At 41.0% G+C, this 22885-nt stretch overlaps 1 protein-coding gene across 2 annotated transcripts; it reads right to left on the reverse strand.

Moving 5' to 3' along the window:
- Positions 1 to 970: 970 nt before the first annotated feature.
- ARPC1B (actin related protein 2/3 complex subunit 1B) lies at positions 971 to 22623 on the reverse strand. Of its 2 annotated transcripts, XM_069983621.1 has the most exons (11): positions 22499 to 22623; positions 21175 to 21264; positions 13222 to 13287; positions 9903 to 10007; positions 8840 to 9062; positions 8039 to 8146; positions 7750 to 7956; positions 4465 to 4540; positions 3185 to 3381; positions 2862 to 2952; positions 971 to 1955 (listed from the first exon to the last, which is right to left on the reverse strand). In XM_069983621.1, exons 3-11 carry the CDS (start codon positions 13283 to 13285, stop codon positions 1917 to 1919), a joined length of 1110 nt encoding a protein of 369 aa, XP_069839722.1. In that variant the 5' UTR covers positions 13286 to 13287; positions 21175 to 21264; positions 22499 to 22623; the 3' UTR covers positions 971 to 1916. The 2 variants fall into 2 exon arrangements, with proteins under 2 accessions (XP_069839722.1, XP_069839721.1); XM_069983620.1 differs by lacking the exon at positions 21175 to 21264 and having other exon boundaries at positions 22499 to 22622.
- Positions 22624 to 22885: the final 262 nt, after the last annotated feature.

A 22885-nucleotide genomic window follows, 5' to 3' on the forward strand; every position in this document is an offset into this window, starting at 1 on the left:
GAGGCGTGGCAGGAGATGGCACAGGCAATAGTCTGCAGATGAGAGAGCACGTGACAGGCTGGACACGGGAACAGGTGGAGTGACAGGGGAACAGGAACCAGGAACAGGGACTAGGGACCAGGTAACGGACAGGACTCAGGAACAGGGACTTGGGACCAGGTAACGGACAGGACACAGGAACAACAGGGAGCTGGGCCAAACGCTATGGGAAGCATGTAGAGGCTCCAACACAGGGGACAGGGCATGCTGGGATTTATAGGGGAGTGATTAGGTGCAACTACCAATTAAGAGCGCACTGCCCCTTTAAATCTGAGACAGCCGGCGCGCGCGCGCCCTAGGAGGCGGGGACGTGCGCGTCCCCGCCTCCTAGGGCGCGCGCGCGCCGGCCGGCACAGCGGGAGACAGGAGCGTGGAGAGGTGAGGCGCCCCCCGGGGCCGAGGTGATAGCAGCGCCGGGTCCCCGACTATGGACACCGGCTGCTGCATGGGGCAGGAAGCGGTTGCGGCGGCGGCCCGGAACGCGGGACGCCGCCGCGGCTGTGACAAAACCGCACCTGAACTGGGGACAACAGTAGGGGGAAAAGTGGCCATGTTTTTGTAGCACTGGATAACCCCTTTAAGCTCCATTCACTTCAATGCAACTGAGCAGCAAAACCCCACCCAAGCTGGAGACAAGAGTGGTGGTGTCTCTGGTAGAAAGTCGACATGTTTTTGTAACGCTGGATAACCCCTTTAACCACAAGCTTGTATGTTTCTATTACTTTGGGGGGATTTTCTGGGCTAAGGCCATAGATTATAGCCTTGTTTTGTTATGACCTTTCAGATTCCCACTATCTGGTGTCTAGCATAGATTTCTTTGGGACTTCTCAATGACAACATTTTTTATTGCTCAATCGGTTTTGTAATATATTTATTATATATGCTAAATTCTAGCACTTCAGGTGTCCAAACAGACAATAGCAAAGCAAAGTTTCTTTATTTATCAGCCTTTTTATTTCTAAAGAGGACATTTATAGTTCTGTAGAAAAAAGTTCATGGCAATGCTTGTAAACATCTGTCATGTGAGGCATAGCGGTACATAAAGCAAACAAGTAACATTCCAGGTAGTACGGCAGAAGGGGTTGGTCCAGTCTCTCTCTCTGTTCTGACACCCGACATGGAGAAAATCTACCTAATGCTGGGCAGTACAGTACAGCCATCCAACTACTCGAGTATTGGGTTGGATTCACATCCCATTTCAGCTGTCAGTTGTTTGGCGTACATTTTTCCAAAAAAAGAAACATACAGAAGTGTATGATCAGTACTTTTATCAATTCTTTTTTAAGCTCTTGAAAATCACAGACTCCCATGCCTTTTTGTCTTGTTAAAAACACATATAATCAACAGTCTTTCTTTAAATGACCAGTGGGAAAAAGTCATGGTAGACAACCCCTTTAAGTACTAAAAGCACATTTCCAGTTACTGAGTTACTGTTTCCAGGTATTTTTTTTTTTAAATACATTCATTATGAAACGATGTATCAATTCTGTAATAAATCTTTGCTCTTCTATGCAATATACTAAACTATTTGACGCTAACTTACTATGGGTTGGTATACAACATATTTTGGGCTATACTGTGTTACTGTAGTCCATTCTCCTGTAATAAGTCAGCCTGAGTGCCAAGCTGGAGAGTGAAGCACATTACCATGCACTTCACCTGGCTATTATTAGCAAACGCAGGGGGTCTTGGCACTGAGACCCCGACAGATCTTAACTTTTGACATGTTTGTGCCACCTGTCTAGAGTTAATTTAAATGACAGTAACAGGAATGCATTTAGTAAAAATACAAAAACTTTCCAGGCTGTAATAGATCAAGGCAACTAAAGCGATGCAGATAGAAATCAGATGTAAAAAGCTGCTGGCTCACATTCTGCCTATATAATTTTCAAATCTTTCATTGCAGACTCCAGGCTCTGAAAAAGAAAGCGGAAAATATAATGATATAAAGCCTCCGCCGCACAAATCTGCTGCTTTTACTCAGTGTGAACATACCCTCAGGGGGAGATTTATCAAACTGGTGTAAAGTACAATTGTCTTAGTTGCCCCTAGCAACCAATCAGATTCCACCTTTCATTTTCCAAGGAATCTGTGAGGAATAAAAAGTGGAATTTGATTGGTTGCTAGGGGCAACTAAGACAATTGTACTTTACACCAGTTTGATAAATCTCCCCCTTAGACTTTAAAATTAATTGATAGTGACAGAAAAGGTCTGGAAATTTTCCAACTAATAGTATTAAATTCCACTGGTCATAATGCTTTTCTTTCTTACCAATTATTAGGTCTTATTTATTCTTTTTTTATATAAATTTTTATTACCTTTTCCAAGAAAGTAATTCGCGTTTTTATATGGTTTATTAATTGTGTGTTGCATTAGCCAACCAATAACACTCTGCCATTAAAAAAAAACTTTTGATATTTAAAAGAGACATATGAAAAGTTTTCATCAGTCAGTTAGAATGAGCAGAGACACTACCATTCAGATGAGCACTCCTCTCCCTGCTCTGTCTGAGACCTATACGGACTCCATAGACTTGTATTTAAAGTCCATGTAGGTCACTTGCCCCGAGTGAATGTTCTGCATGCAGACTTCTCCCCACTTGTACTCCTGATCGGTTACAGTCTGCACACTGCACACAAAACTTTTGATAAGTCTCTCTGACATATAAAGTTTATATTTTTTTATGACAGTGACCATTTAATGGTATGCTACTGTTAAAAATTATTTAACCAATATACAGTCAGACACCTTGTTATATGAAGCCTAACATCCAGTGTATATAATAGGACATCCCTATAATAGTGTATGAATATTTGCTCACCTTTATGTCCCAGATACACATGCCTCCATCCATTCCAGTGGTGCAGAACTTTGAACATTTTGCCTTCCCTCCGGCCAGCACAGAGATTTGACTGTAAAGTACGTAAGTCTGGTAAATATTCTGTCAGTATCCAGTTCATACTCTACTTTTAAAAATTATAAGCTATAAATCTAGCTTCCAGTTTATGTTTAATGGGACCAGATGTTAAAAAGTCTATAAAGAAAGTAATGCTGTTCCAGTGGAAGATGCTAGATATGAAAATACCAGCAAGTTTACTTTCAGTCTCTTAACATAACGCAAGCGAATATGGTCTCATTCCTTACCTGATGCTGTTTTTATGTAAGGACTCGAGTGCAGAGCTATTGGTTTCAGAGCTAGCCTTCTTGTCCAGATTCTGAAACCTTTCTCTTGCAGTCATCCCCCTTTGTGAACTTTGCTTAGGAACATCCAGTTTTCCTCCAAAGCTCAGGGTCCCCTGGGCTTCATTATATGTGTACAAGATAGGATAGCAGTCATGGCCCTGCAATGGCAAATTATAGACTACTTGACATTATGGAAAAATAACTTGGACCATAGTCTCAGAGGTTGCACGGGTGTCGGAATGGAACAAGCAGCAAAAGTTATTACTTAAATCAGCGTGAAGGGACTACAGGTACATACCAGCAGGTTTGTGCGTACAAATCTGCTGTTTGTTACCCTAGTAATTTCAATAATATAACTCTAATATGTGGTTTTACTAATAGATGAATTATCCATACCAGAGATTGTCACACTGACAGGTGAGCCAGGCCAGCCATGCTAAGCTGGGGAGGCCTCAACCTGGTTGGACCAGTCGCAGGTTTAGAAACATGAGAACAGACTTCAGGGAACTTGTGTAAGTAATGACTCTGTGTATGCAGTGAGTCATTTCCTCTATAGGTTTGTGGGCAGGTCATGACCACTGCCCCAGGCAAGAGTGTTCAGGCTAGAAGTCTGTTTCTGCTGCCACTAGAGGTAGCTCACTACATACAGCTTTATGGTTCATTTTGAAGCGAATATTATGCATTAAGCTCCCGCAGCAGTGGCTGCAGGCATACAGAATTTTATGTATCAGAATAAGTTCTGACTTCTATAGAGAATTTTGGACCAGTTTAAGCTAAACAGACAAATTAAAAGTGCAGGTTCCTGCCCTAAACCTCTGTCATACAACCCTACACCATCCTAAACCACAAAGAATGTTAACCTCTAAGCTAACCTAAACATTAGACAGTAACCAAGGTTAAGGATTGTCTATGAATTCCTGATTCCATTACATTCCTTATAATAGAAAGGACCCATTATCATAATGGGCACCAAAATGAAACCTCCTTTAAAATATTAAGTTTGCCCCTGTATGTTTAGTGTTGTCTTTGTTCAGTGTCTCAACAAATGTTTTCATTTATAGGAACATGGTGTAGTGAGAGGTAACTATGTTTAATATATGTTATAGCATATACATATACAATATATATATATATATATATATATATATATATATATATATATATATATTAGTGTATATATCATATATTAAAAAATTTGTGATTGCTATTTTTGGGGAAATTGAAAAAATACATTTACTTACAGCAGCCACTAAACTATTTTCAGTGATGAATGTCACACACAGCAGAGGTAAAGCATCGGTGATTAGTGCAGTGACCCTATAAAAAAAAAAGAATAAACAGCTAAATATATTAGGTACTAGGAAGGTAACTCAATAACTGTGCAACATTTTGGTCATGTGCACATTCAATGGCACATTCAGAACAATTTGCATGTAGTAAAGTCCATTTTATGCCATCATTTAGCTGTTACTTTTTTATACATAAGCACAATTTGTTGTTCATAGAAGGAAATAATTATTGCCACCCTTATCCCACCACCCTACCATAATCTGAATTAGTTAAATGGCTGCACTATTAATTTATTTAGTGAAAGTTCTATTTTCTTTATAGACTTATCTATCTACGTATTATTACTACGTATTACATTCCTTACAATTGAGGCTTCATTAGCACTGTTTTTGAACAGAATCTTGCAGTCTGTCTGTAACAAAACAAAAATTTTTGGGAATTTTGTTTGTAAATGAAGTCATTTTCAAACATCTTAGCGATGACATAGCCTATCAAAAGGGGGGAAGGTGTTTACAATGGCAGTTACCATTTAAGCCATTTTAGCACAACTTTAAAAGTATGTTTGAAGTGAATTTGGTAGACCAATCAGCACACAAGTCCACAGTTCTGTTGTCTAGAAAGTTTATAATGCCTAGGTATGGTAATTTCTTTTTAATTTTCCCATGATATGAAGCCAAGTAGCAAGTGGGCCTCCAAATACTGCCACAAGACATCTCAGATTACCTCACACGATGTCCATTATCAGAAGTGTCTAAAGCCAAGACATTGTATGACATGCAGGGCCGCTTTAACCAGAGGGCAACTGGTGCACGTGCACCAGGCCCACTGGTTAAGGGGGCCCACCCTGAGCAGAGCCGGCTCGGCCTTTGCTCTGTGCGACCAGCGCGGTCGCACAGGGCTCTGTCCGTCAGCCTGTCAGGGGGGCGCCATCGGGATGGGTAAGTTACCCATCCATGGTGCCCCATGCAGCCCCCCCCCCGCCTGCTGCTGCGTTCTGCACTGTAGCTATGTGCGCTCGTAACGAGCGCTCATAGTTACAGGTAGCAGCGGCACTGACAGGGCGGGAACCATTGTCAGTGCTTTGCCCGCAGTCACAAGAGGCCGCTCTCTCATTGTGGTGTCGGCCCTCGAGTGACGTCAAAGCACTGCCTGCGGCCACAAGAGTGAGGTGAAGAGAAGATGAGACGCACGGATCCAGGTGAGTAAAAGTGTTGTTTTTTTATATGCTGTTTGGGAGGGGGAGCACAAATAACCGGGGGTCTATATAACCGGGGACAGCACAGGGAGGGGTCTATATATTACTAGGGGTGCCACAAGGGAGCCTATATACTACTGGGGGGCACACAGGGGCTATATATAACTGGGGGGCGCACAGGGAGGTAAATATAACTGGGGGGCGCACAGGGGGGTATATGTAACTGGGGAAGTGCACAGGGAGGCTATATACTACTGGTGGGTGCACAGGGGATATATATACAATGGGGGGTGCACAGGGGATATATTTAACTGGTATATATAACGGGAAGCGCACAGGGGGCTATATACTACTGGGGGGCGCACAGGGGATATATATATTTAACTGGGGGGTGCACAGGGGGGTATATATAACTGGGGGAGCGTATGGGGGCTATATACTACTGGGGGGCAGCACACAGGGGTCTATATGCCACTGGGGGGCAGCATGCAAGGGTCTATACTAGTGGGGGACGCACAGGGGGGTCTATATATAACTGGGGAGCGCACAGGGGGGCTATATACTACTGGGGGGTGCACAGGGGGGTATAAATAACTGGGGGAGCACAGAGGGGGGTCTACTTACTACTGGGGGCAGCGCATAGTGGTCTATAGTACTGGGGGCAGCACACAAGGGGTATATACTACTGGGGACAGCAAAATTGGGTTTATATACTACTGGGGGCAGCACCTAGTGGTCTATAGTACTAGGGGCAGCACACAGGGGTCTATATACTACTGGGGGAGCACACAGCTGTCTATACTACTTAGAGGCAGCACACAGGGGTCTATATACTACTGGGGCAGCATACAGAGGTCTATACTACAGGGGGCAGCACACAGGTCTATACTAACATTGGGGCCACACAGAGGTGCCTATATTATATAGGGACCTTACTACTATATTGGGGCACAGAGCATACCTAATTATTAAGTCGACACAAAAAGGGGGGTAACTACTATATAGGGGTACAGAGGGGTATAACTACTATATAGGGGTACAGGAGACCTAACTACTGTATGTGTTGGAGCCTAAAATGTTTCTCTGGCAGATTCAGGAGAGAGGATTCACAGCCGGGGGAAGACTTCAAGATGGCCCACGCTGGATGAAGTGAAAGAAAAGGTGAAAGACTCTGATCAGAGAAGACGCCCCCTGTGAGTAAATGGATGTAACTGCACTCTGCTATAGGGTTGTAGTGATAATGGTCATGCTGTCGCGGTATTATGTAATAGTATCATTGGTGATATCTTTATAAAGTTATAAGGTAACTACCGTATGTATTGGGGCTCGTAACACAGTGTAGGGGCACTTTCAGGGCATAATACTGTGTGTGGAGCTCCGATTCTGATAATGTTGGGTTGGGGGTGGGGGGCAAAAAGGAAAGGGGCCCACTCTTGAGGGCTGTGCACCGGGCCCACCGATGTATTAAAACGGCCCTGATGACATGCACTGTAACTAAGTCCCCCCCAATCAACTGGAAGAGTTAGAAGTGCTGGGAGTGACATATTGATACAGAGAACTTGTCATGTCCCTGGAATAAATGGGCCGCCTTATCTGTTCAGCCAGATTACTAACCATAATTCATAATATAATAAAAGTCTATGGAGAATGGAAGAGGTAGGAGGAACAAAGTGTGGTATAAGTGACAGAAACACAGAGACTTCTGGTTTACTGTTTAACTTCAGTGCTGGAATCACAGGTTACACTACTCAATACTGTTCTATGGCCTCAATGCTGCTACCACTTCTGAGGGTTTGCTGCAGAGGCAGGATCTCCAGTTATTTGTTTATCTTGTCTATAGAAAAGATCTTGTAGTATAAGGGTGGTTGGTGTACACTCATGGTCATTCAGGGTACATATGGAGGGAGGAAGTCACATAACATGATTAGAGGAAAAACTCCTGAGACTCACTGTTTCTTGCTAAAAAAAATTAAGATTTAGCCCTTGATTTCTGAACAGCTGTACTATTTAATATATGGAATAAATGTTGTTCACTTCTTACCTCATCTTCTTTGTAGCATCAACAATACAGATGGTGCTGTCATGGCTCACCCAGGCCATACGGTCCCCACTGTTAGAAAAGCACACACTGTGGACCCAACCACAACTGCTACTGGACTCAAACATCAATTCACCAAAAGGCATTTTGGATCCCCATGGTGTAGGGGCTGGACGCTCTTCTACCTCTTTAATATATGATGAAAAAATTCTGTGAAGGAAATAGATGTGTGACAGTAATTTGTATTTTAATCTCCAATCAATGAGTGAAATTAATAAAAATAATTGCTAACCTGCTCTTAAAATCACTGGAGCCGGCTGCCAGGAGGACATTGTTAGGATGCCAGTCCAAGCTTAGCACAGTGGAGCGGATAGGCTTCTTAATATGTTTGCAGACCCACCTAAGATTTAAAAAAAAACAAAAAAAAAACACAAAGTTACACAATAACAAGTACTCAGATTTTAATTTTTTTTTTGCAATGACATTTGAGATGGGTGAATCTTGTGCCCACTTTGGTTCATCCGAAGCCCAGCGCGCAGTGGTGGCTGCAGAAGCCACCACTGGTTCATCCGAAGCCCCCCCCCGAACCACACAGCAACATATATGGAATGTTTATTTGCATATAAACCAATGCACGTTGTGCTGCAAAATTTTGCCGTCTATAATGAAAAAAAAAAAAAAGAACTCTGTAAGAACTCCTCTATACGGTATTTTTGTGTATGTGCTATATGGCTTTTATTAGTTACCCTCAGAGCTATAGTACACAGATATTTGTACAACATATGGGAATATGATAATGGCCTTTCCTATAGAAGGCCATATAATTTATTGAGGTGCAGCTGTTATTATTTAACCTCTACAGGCCATTTGCACATAGCCAAGATATACCCAGCATATAATACAATGGTGTTTTTGCTACATAACTTGTTTCACACAAAAGCTAAACTCACTACAGCTTTACAACAGTCAAGTGAATCAATAGAATGAAATGAGGGTCAGTAATAACTGGGGCTTTATGTATTCCTCTGTATGTATGTGAATGGTAACAAGAAATACTAAATTTAAGCCTCGTAGAGAAACATGGACTATTCACCAGTCATTTTCTTGTTCAAAATAACAGATTGAGATGAGCCTGGAGCCACTGCCCACTGCAAACTTGTTTTCTTTTGGGGACCACTTCACACATCGAGCAGCCCGGTTTATCCTGAGTATGACAAGTGTTGGTTTCCATGTGTTGTTTCGCAGAGTCCAGACATAGGCATTCCTATCAGTGCCGCATGTCACAATACGATTACTCTCAGGAGCCCAGTCAATACCTAGGGTAAAGTGCAGGAGTCATACACTTAATGCTTAATCTCCTTTGCATAGCAATTTGCATAACCTGGTAATTATACTTATATTTAGATTGTTATTGTACACAACTTAGAAAGGATAGCAGACCTATGTTCTATGGTAAACCGCTTCAACCTGATAGCATCAAGGAGGATCTGTCACTATAACCTACATAATTTACAGTACTAGCCATTAAGTGAGCTGACGAACAACCTTCCTCCATGCTACCTCAAGTCAATGTGCTGGCGATGGAGCACTACAGAATGGAGCACTGCTGATTTGCAAAGTACTTTTTTAACCCCTTAGGCCTCATTCACAAATTCAGTGATTTTTCAGGGGCTATTTTTACTCTATGATCTGTGAACGTATTTGCATCTGTTTTTACTTCCGTGTCCGTGATACCACCCCCCCCCGAACCTGGCAGTGTATCATCACCCCCTGGAGCCCAACAGCAGTGTTTAATATGCATAGACCTGGCGGCCTGGTAGTGCATAACCACAGCAAATACACCCCCTATGCAACCCGCCGACCAGACAGGACAGGAGCAGTGACAGCTGTCATAGGATCATATAGACTTCAATTGGGGAATCTGTGCCGTGATCTGCCTCTGCACTAGGACATGTCCTATTTTCGTGCGGTGCGGATAGCAGAGCAGATTACAGCACGGATCTTGTGAATAGATTTATAGGATTCAATGCCTGATCGAGGGGAGTTTTACTTGTGAATACGGCCTTAATAACAGTGTGACAGTTTTGATATTGTTTGTACTGTATCACAAAAATAGATGCTGCACAAAGAACACATATAAGATCTTATTATCTCACCTGTGACTTGCCCATTGTGTTCTTTCAGCTCTTGAATTTTGGTCCATTTATCTCCATCCTTTTTGTAAATATGAACATCATGACTGTTCGGACAGAAGGCAATTTCTAGAAAAATGTAAGCACTTAGGATTAATTGTGTTGCCTTTACATACTTATGTACAGGTACATAGTGCTAATTCACAAATTTGGTTCATAAATATCCCAGGTGGGCAAAAAATCCTGAAAATTCTCAGACTTGTTTCAACCAACTTCTCAACAATACAATTTACAGATTTGTAAATAAAAAAAATATCAATAAGCATAGATGCAATGACATACTGGATCCAAAACAATATCACAGGGTCATCAGGTCATCATTAAAGGGCCCAAAGGACACCCTTAAAAACAAAAAGGGTTAGGGGGCTATGTCCAGGACATGGATACCATCTTGAAAGGTGCCATATTGAATCAAGGGTTCGATCAAGCTGCCATATTGAATCAAGGGTTGGATCAAGCTGCCTTACTGAATCAAATCTGTGCCAATTGATTTCTGAGATAATCCTAGTCTTCTCTGATAGGCTACATAACCACTTTCCCATTGGAAAAACTTGACCTAAATAATAGACTCCCTCATCCATTACTTGCTGGAGTATTTAAATATGTTATTTTCCTTTAATTTCTAGAATAAAAGGTGTCCTGAGACCACTCTGTATAATACATTACAGTGTTAGAAGGAATTCAAGGTGCAAATGGTATCATTATGGCATGGTATCAATTTGCTGGTCTGACAGATTCCGATAGGCAGGGCTGGCATGATGGTGGCTCTTATAGAGTAATGAAATGTCCCATTCTGCCAGTCAGAGACGATAAGAGGGCAGAGAGTGAGTACCTACAGTGAACAGTATGAAACTTGTGCAAAGCAGGGCACTAGTGGAGGCCCAGAAAACAAAAAAATATTCTGCCATCTTTCCCAGACTACAAACCCAATTGTACTTGGCAGCCCTCTATCTCTACTAACATCTAAGGAATAACTCCTCCCTAACTGATGAAGAATCTAGTAGAAGAATCCTCTTATTAGACATTGTTAGGTAAGGTGGATTTGAGCCTCTTTTATTCTGCAGTTCTTCTATTTATTCTTGATCGAGAAATACCTGCCTGAATTACAACCCTATATCCCACATAACTTACTAAAGAATGGGCAATTGGGAAATTTTGCACATCATTTCAGTTGTAGGCTATATGCACATGCTGTTCTGCGTGACCGGCTGTTGTTTAACACTACCTACAGCCGGAATTAACATTCATGATCATTAATTCCGGTCTTAGGTAGAGTTAATCAATGGCCGTTTACGTGGAACGGCTGTTGTTTATACAGCATGTGCACATAGCCTTAAAGGGGTTGTACACCAAAAAATGTTTTCTTTCAAATCAACTGCTGCCATAAAGTGCCAGAGATTTGTGATTTACTTCTATTAAAAAATCTCAAGCCTTCCAGTACTTATCAGCTGCTGTGTGTCCTGCAGGAAGTGGTGTTTTCTTTCCTGTCTGACACAGTGCTCTCTGTTGCCTCCTTTGTCCATGTCAGGAACTGTCCAGAGCAGCAGCAAATCCCCATAGAAAACCTCTCCTGCTCTCCAGACTGGAAATAATACAACTTCCTGCTGGGCATACAGCAGCTGATAAGTACTGGAAGGCTTGAGATTTTTTAATAGAAGTAAATTACAAATCTCTGGCACTTTATGGCAGCAGTTGATTTGAAAGAATTTTTTTTTTGTGTACAACCCCTTTAAGGTATAAGATATGAGTTTAAGTGAGTACAGTTAACAAGACACATGTTATACAAGGTCTGTGGGGCAATTCAGGAAAGCTAAGCAGAGATCACTGTGACTAAGAAGTAAAGTGCTTAAGTGCTTGCTTTTACAAGGAATTTTTCTCTCTTTGATGGGTCAATTGACTCATAAGGCTTCTTGCTTTCCTCTGGATTAACACAGTAGACATATTGGTTGAACCTAATGGACTCTTGTCTTTTTTAACCTTATAACTATGTCAAAAGATATTTTTAATGACAGCAACACATTTATATAGTTTCAACAGATAGCCTTTGCATAATTCTTCATGCCAAAGCTACTTCTATTTTGTCTCCCCTGGCTTTACCAAATCTTTGCCTGCTTGACTTGTTGATATTCTGTGCTACATCTTCCATGGTTAAGTAGGCCAGACTAAGGGTTCATTTACACAGAAAGATTATCTGACAGATTATCTGCCAAAGATTTGAAGCCAAAGCCAGAAAGCCAAAGACTATAAACAGAGATCAGGTCATAAAGGAAAGTCTGAGATTTCTCCTCTTCTCAAATCCATTCCTGGCTTTGGCTTCAAATCTTTGGCAAATAATCTGTCAGATAATCTTTCTGTGTAAATGGACCCTAAACCATCTAATGGCCTGGAATCCTGAGAAACAGGTCTCACCAAACAGCCCCCTGGCCCAGAATTTAAAAATAAATCGCAGAGAACTGCAAATACCTAACATGAGGTCAAGATGGATATATCTCTCCTGAGACAAGATATGCAAGATATGGCCTAGATCAGGGATATCAAACCCAAGCTCTTCAGCTGTTGAAAAACTACAATTGCCCTCATGCCTAAAAAGCTAAAGCTTTGGCCAGGTATGATGAGAATTGTAGTTTTGTAACAGCTGGAGGGCCGCCAGTTTGACACCTTTAGCCTAGATAAATTTTCTGTGAATCCTTAACACACTAAATTCCACTGCAGTTCCACCATGCTCCTGCACCACCTCGCACCATGGGGTGGCTGTAGAAAAGTAAAAATCATGTTCATTCTTTGAGCGGAGAGGAGAAAAGAAATCCCATTGAAGAAATAGGACAGACAAAATTTTGAGCAAAATTCGCTCTGCGGACTTCGCTCGTAAATTTCGCCTCTTTTACTCAGTGTGCAAGGGCCCTAAATGGTCAGTGCAGGAGGCGTGAAGGTGAGGGCAGAAGAAATCACTGATAAGTGAAGAAAGAGGCTATTTTTTGTACTATAAGATTATAAGATTATTACATATAGATGACTATAGATAAAATAATAAAAATGCAGCAACATCTGAGTTGATAAACGTAATAATGCATTTCTCCTACTTTATATCTAAATTATTTGATTCCTGAAGTTATTTTTGTTTTAAAGTATAATTACTTAATTTTAATACTATTGGTTTTCCATTTGCTCTTCAAAATATTAGATGTTTAAACAAAACAAAAGTCATAGAAAGTCACTGATCTTATTTCCTGTATACCTACAGCTTATTGTCTATATGGTATGCTATAGTAATTACAGAACTTACGGGTTCTATCTTTATTCCAAGCATGGCAGCTTATTGGTTCCAGGAGGAAGCTGTGAAACGCCATTCCTATGTAAAGGGGAAAAAAATTGTATTAAAAAAATGGAAAAAAAAAATCACATGTGTTGACTATTGTTTTATCAATAGGTTATTTTATTCTCATGTACAGAAAGACACCTCCCAACTATCAGGGTCTACATTAAGCAGATCAGATGCAGATACAATCAGTCTTGGTTTTATGTCCTGGCAGGTCAACATAGGTAGCTGACCATAAGCTGTCAGCCGCTGTCCTAAAAAATGATGCAAAAAAAGTCAACATACTATGACATATAATACCACAAGCCATAATAACCAACAATTAATCCAGCCAACTGATTGTAATAAACTGATTGTTTTTGCCTTATTATATAAAACAGATGGGCTTGTATTGGTATTGGCAGTAACTAAGCAGTAAAAAAAAATAAAAATATAATAATAATTTTAAGGACTATTTATACATATTTTGTATTTTTCATGCACAATATGGCAAATGTGGGTGACTGTTTCCTTATTTCACATGCAGAAGACAATTGTATCACTTTTCTTGCCGTTGATGGCAATAACTAAATCTGGAGTGATGATGCACTTTTTACCTTATTAATCATCATGTTACTTGTTATGGTAAATTGAAAGCAAATTCTACTAAATTGAAAGCAGGCATTTGCTATGCTTGAACATCACATGTGCGTTGGGCAAGCATGAAGAAATATACAGGAGTGTTGAGCTATAACACACTGAAAAAAGGAAATGAGATATGTCTATCAGGATATTACATGCAGGCGTTACTTCTGCTTAGTGAAATTTAGATTAGATTCTTTCCACATTCAGCAAGCAACAGTGTCCAACATTAGCTAAAGAATAACTTAGCAATGTAAGCTAGAATAATAAAGCCATACTGAAAAGATTCTAAAATCAAATGTAACACAGAAAAATCAGATGCAAGGGCCATTCAGTATTTCCTGACAACCAAGACAGGTTTGATTTTTCTATTCTGTCAGCGAATACAATCAAATGATCAGAAGCCTGTATTTGGGAAGAACATGATGATATATCACATCATTTACAGCTTTCTAGAAAATCCCTCACTGGTATGGCACTCTATCAGTGTGTGACTAGGATGGCAATGACCATGGTTCTTTATCATTAACCTAATAAACAGTAGGGAGCACTATTATTTTTAAGGTAGCAATTAACCACCCCTTCCCTGCAGGGCCTTGTGCTAATAACTGCACAGGTTCAACACACAGTATGTTTGTCACCGCCTTATATTTTCCAAAGGGAACTATGAGTATTATATAATATAGAAACAGTTTGTGTATGTTTGTAGTACAGCTACAGGAGATGAATTTGAATACCATGCGCCGGGCCCGCCTCCGGTGCTTTACCCCGGCTCATTTGCATATCTGTTTGGCAGCGAAAATAATGGCGACTGAGCAGAAAAGTGAAAAATGCTCCACACCAGCAGATTGTACAAGTCAGCGCTGACAGAATGGTATGTATATCTCCATATTACAGCTCTGATGGTACACTCTCTTCAAGGATTTCAATTTGAACAGCAGATGTGGTAGGGTAAATCTACAGTAACTCAATTTAAACCTGCCTGGGATAAACATATATGTATCCTAAGATAATAAGAATGTAATTACTAAAAGGGCAGACTAGATGGACCCAGTGGTGTTTTTTGCTGACAACCTTCTATGTTTCTATCTTAAGTAAAACAATGAACAAGCCCATACTTACCTTCCCTCACTCCCCCACTACTCTATTTAGGTCCTAGCTGTTCCGGTTTTGCTGGCTTCCAATGACGTCCCACTCCCTACTTGGCCAATTACAGAGTTCAACGGTAGAGTGTGACCTGATCAGAAGAACGGGAATACAGCCAGGACTGGAAGATTGCACAGCTGGACTAGTGGGGTAAATAAGGAACTGTTCTCTGTTTTACTGCATGTGGAGGCAGTAGTAGCAGTAGTAGATGCATAGTTTAATTTTCAGTATTGGATAAAAACTCCTGAAGTACCACACAGTACTGTGATCACTGTGCAGACCAAGAGCTGAGGGTTGAAACTGGGAGAATCCTCCCTTAGAACCCTTTAAGCTGGTCTGAGGAAAGGTCATGTGACCAAAGTTCCATGTATCCTGTACAGATACAGTCCACCAGTGGTGGCAATAAAGAGCTGTAAGAGTTGTAATTAACCCTTGCACATCAGTGTTTGCAGAGTTAGCAGTTCATAACAATAAGAACTTTAACATACAATGTATACATGTCAAACCCATGATACCCAGATAAAAATAGACATTTGGAAAGAGATACCTCAGGCACATGACACTGTATTTCTATGTACTTAAGCATTAAATAAATATACAGTAATGTGCAAAGTTACATAGTATGGCTGGAAAAAAGACACGTCCTTCAAGTTCAACCAAGGAGGGGAGAAGATGGATGATAGGATGGGGCATGGGTGGAGAAAGGTGGTCTCCCTCCAGATCTCGCTCACTACTGCCTTGCATACTGATGCCCACCCATCCAAGATGGCCTTTGAGAGGTCAGTCTGCTGTAATTTAGTTTCCCAGTATCTGAAAATGCCCTGCGCAAAGCTTTTAGAGGAGTACGTTTCATTTTAACTAACAGAAAAACATGGCCAACCATATTTTTGTGTATCTTAAAAAAAAAAACATCCGTCACAATACTGGACCCCAACCGATTCCAAGAAAGGGGACAAAATTGTACTCTGAGTAAATAGTGGGCACTGCAGATACACCCTCCTAATATTGTGCTGAACTTAGAAATGTTTGGTGGCCTTGTAGAGAATGAATGGAGCACTGACTACACAGATGCGATGCTTACGATTCATTCTGGGGAACAATTTCTTCCCAATCTTGGGACTTGTAGAGATCATAGAAGTTGGATTCCCATTGATCAACTTGTTATCACCTATTAAATAGATCTGGGACAACACGTTTAGATGGGGATACACTTTAAAGTATGTACGAGTATGTACCAGTGTGTATACATGTGACTGTGTGTGTATATGTGACTGTGTTTATATGTACCTGAGTGTGTGTATATGAGATTGTGTTTATATGTACCTGAGTGTGTGTATATGAGATTGTATGTATGTATGTATGTATGTATATGCCTGTGTATAGGTACTTGTATGTGTCTTTTAGTAGGTACAGTATGTTCAAGTCCATATGTGTATATGTGACTGTATGTATGTGCCCCCATGTATGTGAGTTTTATTCGGTAACAATATGGTGGTATGACATCATTAGTCAGTGGTAATATGTGGTCAGAATTTGTCCCTTGTATAGTGTTGCTATTGGCCTTTTATATACTGGGTTTTAACAATACCATGATACCTAGCACAGTGTGGCGGTTTTACATGTTCCTGGTGTGGTGGTATTATTTGTTCTGTATATCACATATCTCTCATCTCTCCCATAAACTTTGCTGGTACCGTGTTATATGCAGCAGATTTAAAGTGCGTTTGTTTTGGTGCAGAAATACCGTACAGTAGATCTGCCGCAGGTCCGCAACGTCTGCAAAGGATCCGGTCCACTTACTTATCATCTTACGTGCGGGGGGGGGGGGGGGGGGTTGGCGTCATGTCAATTCTCGCCTCAGGCAGCAGAAAAGCTAGAATCGGCCCTGACTGAGTGGCGCATTAGAGCTCTCTATATGTAGAGTAGTGCTCCCCTAAATGTAGATTACTTTTTGGGTGAAAAATGAATAATAATATGATAATTTTTATTTATATAGCGCCAACAGATTCCGCAGCACTTTACAATTCTGGGGTACATACATAGACAAAAAATAGACATTACAGAGATATACATATAATTATCCATACATGAGGAGTGAGGTTCCTGCTCACATGCATCAGCTTACATACTACTAGGAGGGGGTTTGAGACAAAATGGCAGAGGGGCAAAGTGCATCATTGTTCTTGAGAGATGATTGAAACAAAGTGCATGTTCTTTGTCTGGTGAATATGTGAAAGCTTAAAGAGTCACTGTCGTATTTTTTTTTTGCAGAAATCAATAGTCCAGGCGATTTTAAGAAACTTTGTAATTGGGTTTATTAGCCAAATCTGCCATTATCTGCATGTAAAAAGCCTTTTCCCAGGTCCCCCCCTCCTTCCTCTTTTTCATCCACTCTGAAAAATCTGAAAATTGTGACTTGTTGCAGGAGTCGTCCCCTGTCTGTTCTAGGGAGAGGGGAGGGGGGAGGGGGGAGGAGGAAGGAGGGAGTTAGCCGGCAGCAGAAAGCAGATAACAGAGGATTACAGGCACAGAGCTGGGTGACCGCTGTAATCCGAGGTCAGGGAGGTCACTGGTGACTGTCACAGGAGATATCCCGTGAGGGATTTGTAGATTAACTCTTTGTTGTCCTGTTTTGGTCTTTTCTTTAGCTCTCTCCATAGGAGAACAATGAAGACAGGGGGGAGAGCTTCAAACTGCTTTTTCATGATAAAAATGCATTTTTCGGATAATAAACCCAATTACAAAGTTTCTTAAAATCGCCTGGACTATTGATTTCTGCAAAAAAAAAATTCACGACAGTGACACTTTAAAGGAAATTACCAAAACTTTATTCTATGACTTCTTTACTTTTACTTTACTTTACTTCTTTTATACATTTTACTGGGAAGGTAAAATATATAAAAGGTTGTAGAATGAAGTGGCATAGGCTGAGCACTGACATGATCTGAAGATTTGGGTATTTTTTACTGATCATTTTTTTGTTTTATTTTCTGTACAGTATTTTGGAGGCAGTCATCTAGCCTGAGTTTTTTTTACAGCATTTAGACATATGCTTTGCAGCAAGCCTCATGCACCATAGGACACAATAAGCTGGATTCAGATGAGAAAGGCTTCTTAAAGTGCTGAGTGACCTTTATAGAGGTCATTCTACATGGAGGGGAGAAGTTTTGTTGTGAACAACAACTATTGTGTGTACCTCTCATATCTATATATAAGTGTCACCTTTCACTGTTCTCCTACCTGTGTATATAAGAAGGAGACTGCTGTGAAATGATCTGTACAGAACAGGAAGCCCAAACTACAGTAAATGGAATGGAAACTTCAAGATTTCCGGAATAATAAACGCACAAACCCATGAACAATGGCCTCTTATCACTACTTTCCCTAAGGGCGTATCAAACGGCCCGATGACTTTATGTAAGCGAGCGCTGATCTGCAAGATCCGCTCACTGAGCCTATATGCGGTCCAGTAATCATGCAGCAAGGGCTGCATGGACATCGTTAGCTATGTCTGTGCAGCCCCTTGTAAAATAACTATAGTAAAACTATACATACCTCGACGCATTCCCTGATGTCCTGCTCGCTTTGGACGACTCACGGTAATGTAAGAAGTGACAGGCCGCTCAGCCAATCACCAGGACAGTGCCATGGCCAGTGATTGGCTGAGTTGCCTGTCACTGCAGACACTGTAGGGAGTGGGCCGAAGCTATCAGGATATCAGGGAGCATGGAGAGGTATGTATAAGTTCATATGTTCCTTTCTTTCCCCTTATGTAAGGAAATGCTTCTTGATTGCAGGAATTACTGGTAATTTCCTGTCCATTCAGTCTTTATTCAGCAATGATCTAATTCCCACCTACTGTCCCTGCCTACTTGCCACTATCAGTCCTAAGTGGCTGCGGACAATTGGGCGACAGTCCCTAACTTATAGTACATGGCAAACTAAATACAGACAAGAAAGATACACATAATTAAGAAGGTTAAGAAGGGTCAGAAAGCCGAGGTCCAAATCAGAGTCAAATAGGATAGTCGGGTCACAAAGCCAAACGGTCAGGGCAGAGGGAAAACCAGGGTAGTCAATGTACAGATACAAAGGTCAGATAAGCCAGAAAACACAGAACAAATGCAGTGAGCACCAAGCTTGCTAGAGAAATAGACTTAATAGCCAGCAAGGAATGACAGGCATGGATACACTTTATAGGAGACCAGGGACCAGAAGGTGATTCGACTGGCCCTCTGATCTCCAACAGAATACATGAGTCAAGGTATTCCTGACTGGCAAGAACACCTGCCAGTCAAACAACTGAGATGCAGCACAGCTGCTGCCTAACCCCGCTCCCTGGCCCATAACCAGGGACGCCGTAGGGTAACCGGAGAGAGCACAAGCCTGTGCAGGATCATGGTAAGGTAAACATATGACATGGCCCATGTAAAAAGGACAACGATCATCCTGTGAATGAAAAATCACTCATTTAACCAATGATTGCATCCTATGTGCAACCATTAAAGTCATCCATAGTCAGCTGCACATGTTCCTGTGTAAACAGGAATGTATGGCTGACTATGATTAAATTAAGGGGACACACGATCGATCCAGCAATATTTTGTTTATCAGTCCAGGTTTGCTCTTTGGGAAAAGAAGAAGATTCTGGTTATTGTCAATCGACACAATTTACTTGAGTGGAATGTCTAAAATAACAATTTGTGGGCTGAGCTGTGAGTTGTGTAGGATGTCAGACAATATATGCCGCTCATTGCTTTGGCAGGCTACAGACACGCTTTACAAGCACATTTAATTGCTAACTTGAAGAGTGTATGTACTTGTTATTCAGCAGGCAGGACGGAACTGCAGAATAGATGGCTGACACCACATAATAATGGCTACTTGGTATCTCTGGTTGGCCTGTATTGCTGAACAATGTTGAGTCTTAGGGCTTATTCTCACTTAGTCTCAAAAATTTTATGGGCATTTTTATGCTATCTGGGTAGCTATTCTGCAGTGTCGTCTCCTGTGTCAGGGACAAAACTAGGCCTTCTTTTTTGCAGGGCACATTCTGTTTTCTCTCTCTCCTTACGTACAAATCAGTGTATGCTGACATGCTTAACTTTGTAGTTCAGTGGCTCAAACTTCAGTCCCTATTACACTGAACGATTATCGGCTTTACCTGGACGATTAGCGATTGTTTGGACCAATAATTGTTCAGTGTAAAGCTGCGTTTACACGGAACGATTATCGTGCGAATTTGCACGATAACGATGGAATTCGAAAGATAATCGCACATGTAAACGCATCGAACGATCAAGCGACGAGCAATAAATCGTTCATTTTGATCTTTGAACATGTTCTCAAATCATTCGCAAAAAATTCGCAGATCGATCAGTCGTTTACCAATTTAACCTATGTGCAAGATAGGCTTAAGTGGTTGCAAAATGATCGCAAAACTATTTTCCTGTACGATCGTTCCGTCTAAACGCTGATCATTATTAAAAAAAAATCGTTACTTCGAAATTGTTAATCGTACGATCGGGTTAATTATCGCTCCGTGTAAACCCAGCATAATAGTACATGTCAAAAGATCAGCAATGGCCTGCAGCCCACCACTCTCTGTAACAGGAGCGAGGGCAGCGGCAGACCACTTCTGACTTCAATGGGCCACCTAAACACAAATAAATAAGTTATCTAGAGGTGTAATAGGGCCCTAAGTCTATTGCCAAAATAGTAGGTATCTCTATTATTGCAGAAACGTTCTTGCTTTTGGTTGCAGTTGTGCCCCCCTTAGAAGTGGCAAACCCTACACTCTGAGAGCCTCTCAAACTAGCTATACTCCTGCTTCTGTTTTTAGACTCCTGACAACAAGTATCCATGTGGCTGTCAAAATGTAGTTAGCTGGCCAGCCCAGTTTTATATATCAAAATAAAATCATAACAGTGAAGACTATATATAGAGCTAGGTTTTCTACCTTTGGTCCATGTACCCCAATTATACTGCTCATAGCAGTAAATTTGATTTGACAGCAATGTGTGAACACACTCCCTTAGCATGCAGTTTTTTTCAATACTGGAGACAATGCTTACACTCATTATAAATACTGTACCAAACCTCACTATGAATAAGAACATTAGTTAAAATGTGATGCAACTGCAGCCTGGTTACCTTATGTGGTTATCAGAAAACAAATAGCTCAGTGTAGAAGTCACTTCCTTTTCTTCACCGAGTAATGAGAAGTAACAGAGTTTATCAAGCCTGAAAGGAAGAGCTTTTCAAATGTCAGGCACCACAGAAAAGCACAAAACAGTATATATAGGGTTTCTTTGGTCTCCACATAAAAATATAATAAAGGGAAAAACAGTTTTTCAAGTTAAATTCTAGCTTTCGCACAGGTAGACACACCTACAATGTCCTTACAGTCTATTGCACATGGTCCCGACTAGCTAGAATATCCTTAGGTGTCTTATTTTAGGCCAAGCCTCCAGCCTGACTTTCTCACTGTCATGATGTGCAGGAAATAACGGTTATCTTCACACATACGGACACAATTCCCATTCAGGTAGGTTATAACAACAATACTACAAGAAGATACATATGTGAGGGCAGGGCCTTTCTATTCAACTTGTTATCAAAATCACTGTGCTTTAATCCAATATAGGAAAAAGGCCTGACCTATACGTGATCGATAATACTGACAACCAAAATACTTCCTTTCTGTTTAAGCCTCACAAGCACAACATAATAGCAAAATTGTTCTTTGGCAAAGGAGAAGAATGATCAGCAATCTTATATTAGGTGAGTTGGCACAATCTGATATGGAGGTGGTAGGAATTTTAACTATGGCAACTGAAATATCTGAATGCACCTATTTGTACAGGAAGCAATACCAGTATGATAGCGCTGGTATAGAGGATGGCTTTTATGCTATTACATTGTATTCATATCAGTATTTACAACACATTAGGTGAATATATAATCCATATCAATGGAAAATCTGACCTAAAACACTGTAAACATGCTTTCCTCAGAGGTATTTGTTTTTTGAATTACTTTATTGAGGAATTTTATGTTAATGGGAGCCTATTGTGTATTATAATCCATTAGACAGATTAAAAATAGACGCTGGAGGAAAGGAGCAGAGGGAAAATTTGCTCAAGATGTGTAGTAGCTGGCAATCACATGATTTGGACAGGATCGGAGATGCTTCCTGTGGACAGCTGAATGTGCGCTATGTTCTTGCTAGAAGTGTCTGTAGTGCAGGTACATTCTGGGGAGATACTTTGGGTTGCGCTGCAGGAGTCTGCACAGGTCATATTAGAGTCTTACTACAGCTACTGCTCTTACTGCTTCCCTATCTCATTTTTGGGAGGCTGAACATTTGCACCAACACCTATTTGCTTGTGATACAGAAACTGCTTTAAATGTTATGGAGTAAAGACCATAAAAACCATCCCAGAACCTGGAGAGATTCCAGATTTATTACACCTACCTATATCTCTTGTGCTGTCCGCTGACTGCAGATTCTGAAGGGGATCAAAGTATAAAGTCTGTTAGAGTTTCACAAAACTTCTCTTTTCCTCTCTGAGTAATGCAGCCACTTCCTTGTGTGGGCGGGGGTGCTTAAAGCAAAAAAAAAAAAAAATAGCACAAATAAGCCAACATTTTCTCCCTCCCCCTTCTCTTCAGTGCTCCTTCCTGAACTGAACTGAGACGTGTTCACATCTGGACATTTAAAATGACCAAATTTTCCTAAAACTCCTAGAATGAGAACGGCTTCTGTGTCAGCAGATAGGGAGGGGTAGGAGGTCTAGCACAACAGAGACATTTCTAAACACTGCGTCCTTTGTATTTTAGTCAGCGATAAAATAAATTAGAG

The sequence above is a fragment of the Dendropsophus ebraccatus genome, chromosome 9 (genome assembly GCF_027789765.1).
Source record: "Dendropsophus ebraccatus isolate aDenEbr1 chromosome 9, aDenEbr1.pat, whole genome shotgun sequence".
Classification (NCBI taxonomy): domain Eukaryota; kingdom Metazoa; phylum Chordata; class Amphibia; order Anura; family Hylidae; genus Dendropsophus; species Dendropsophus ebraccatus.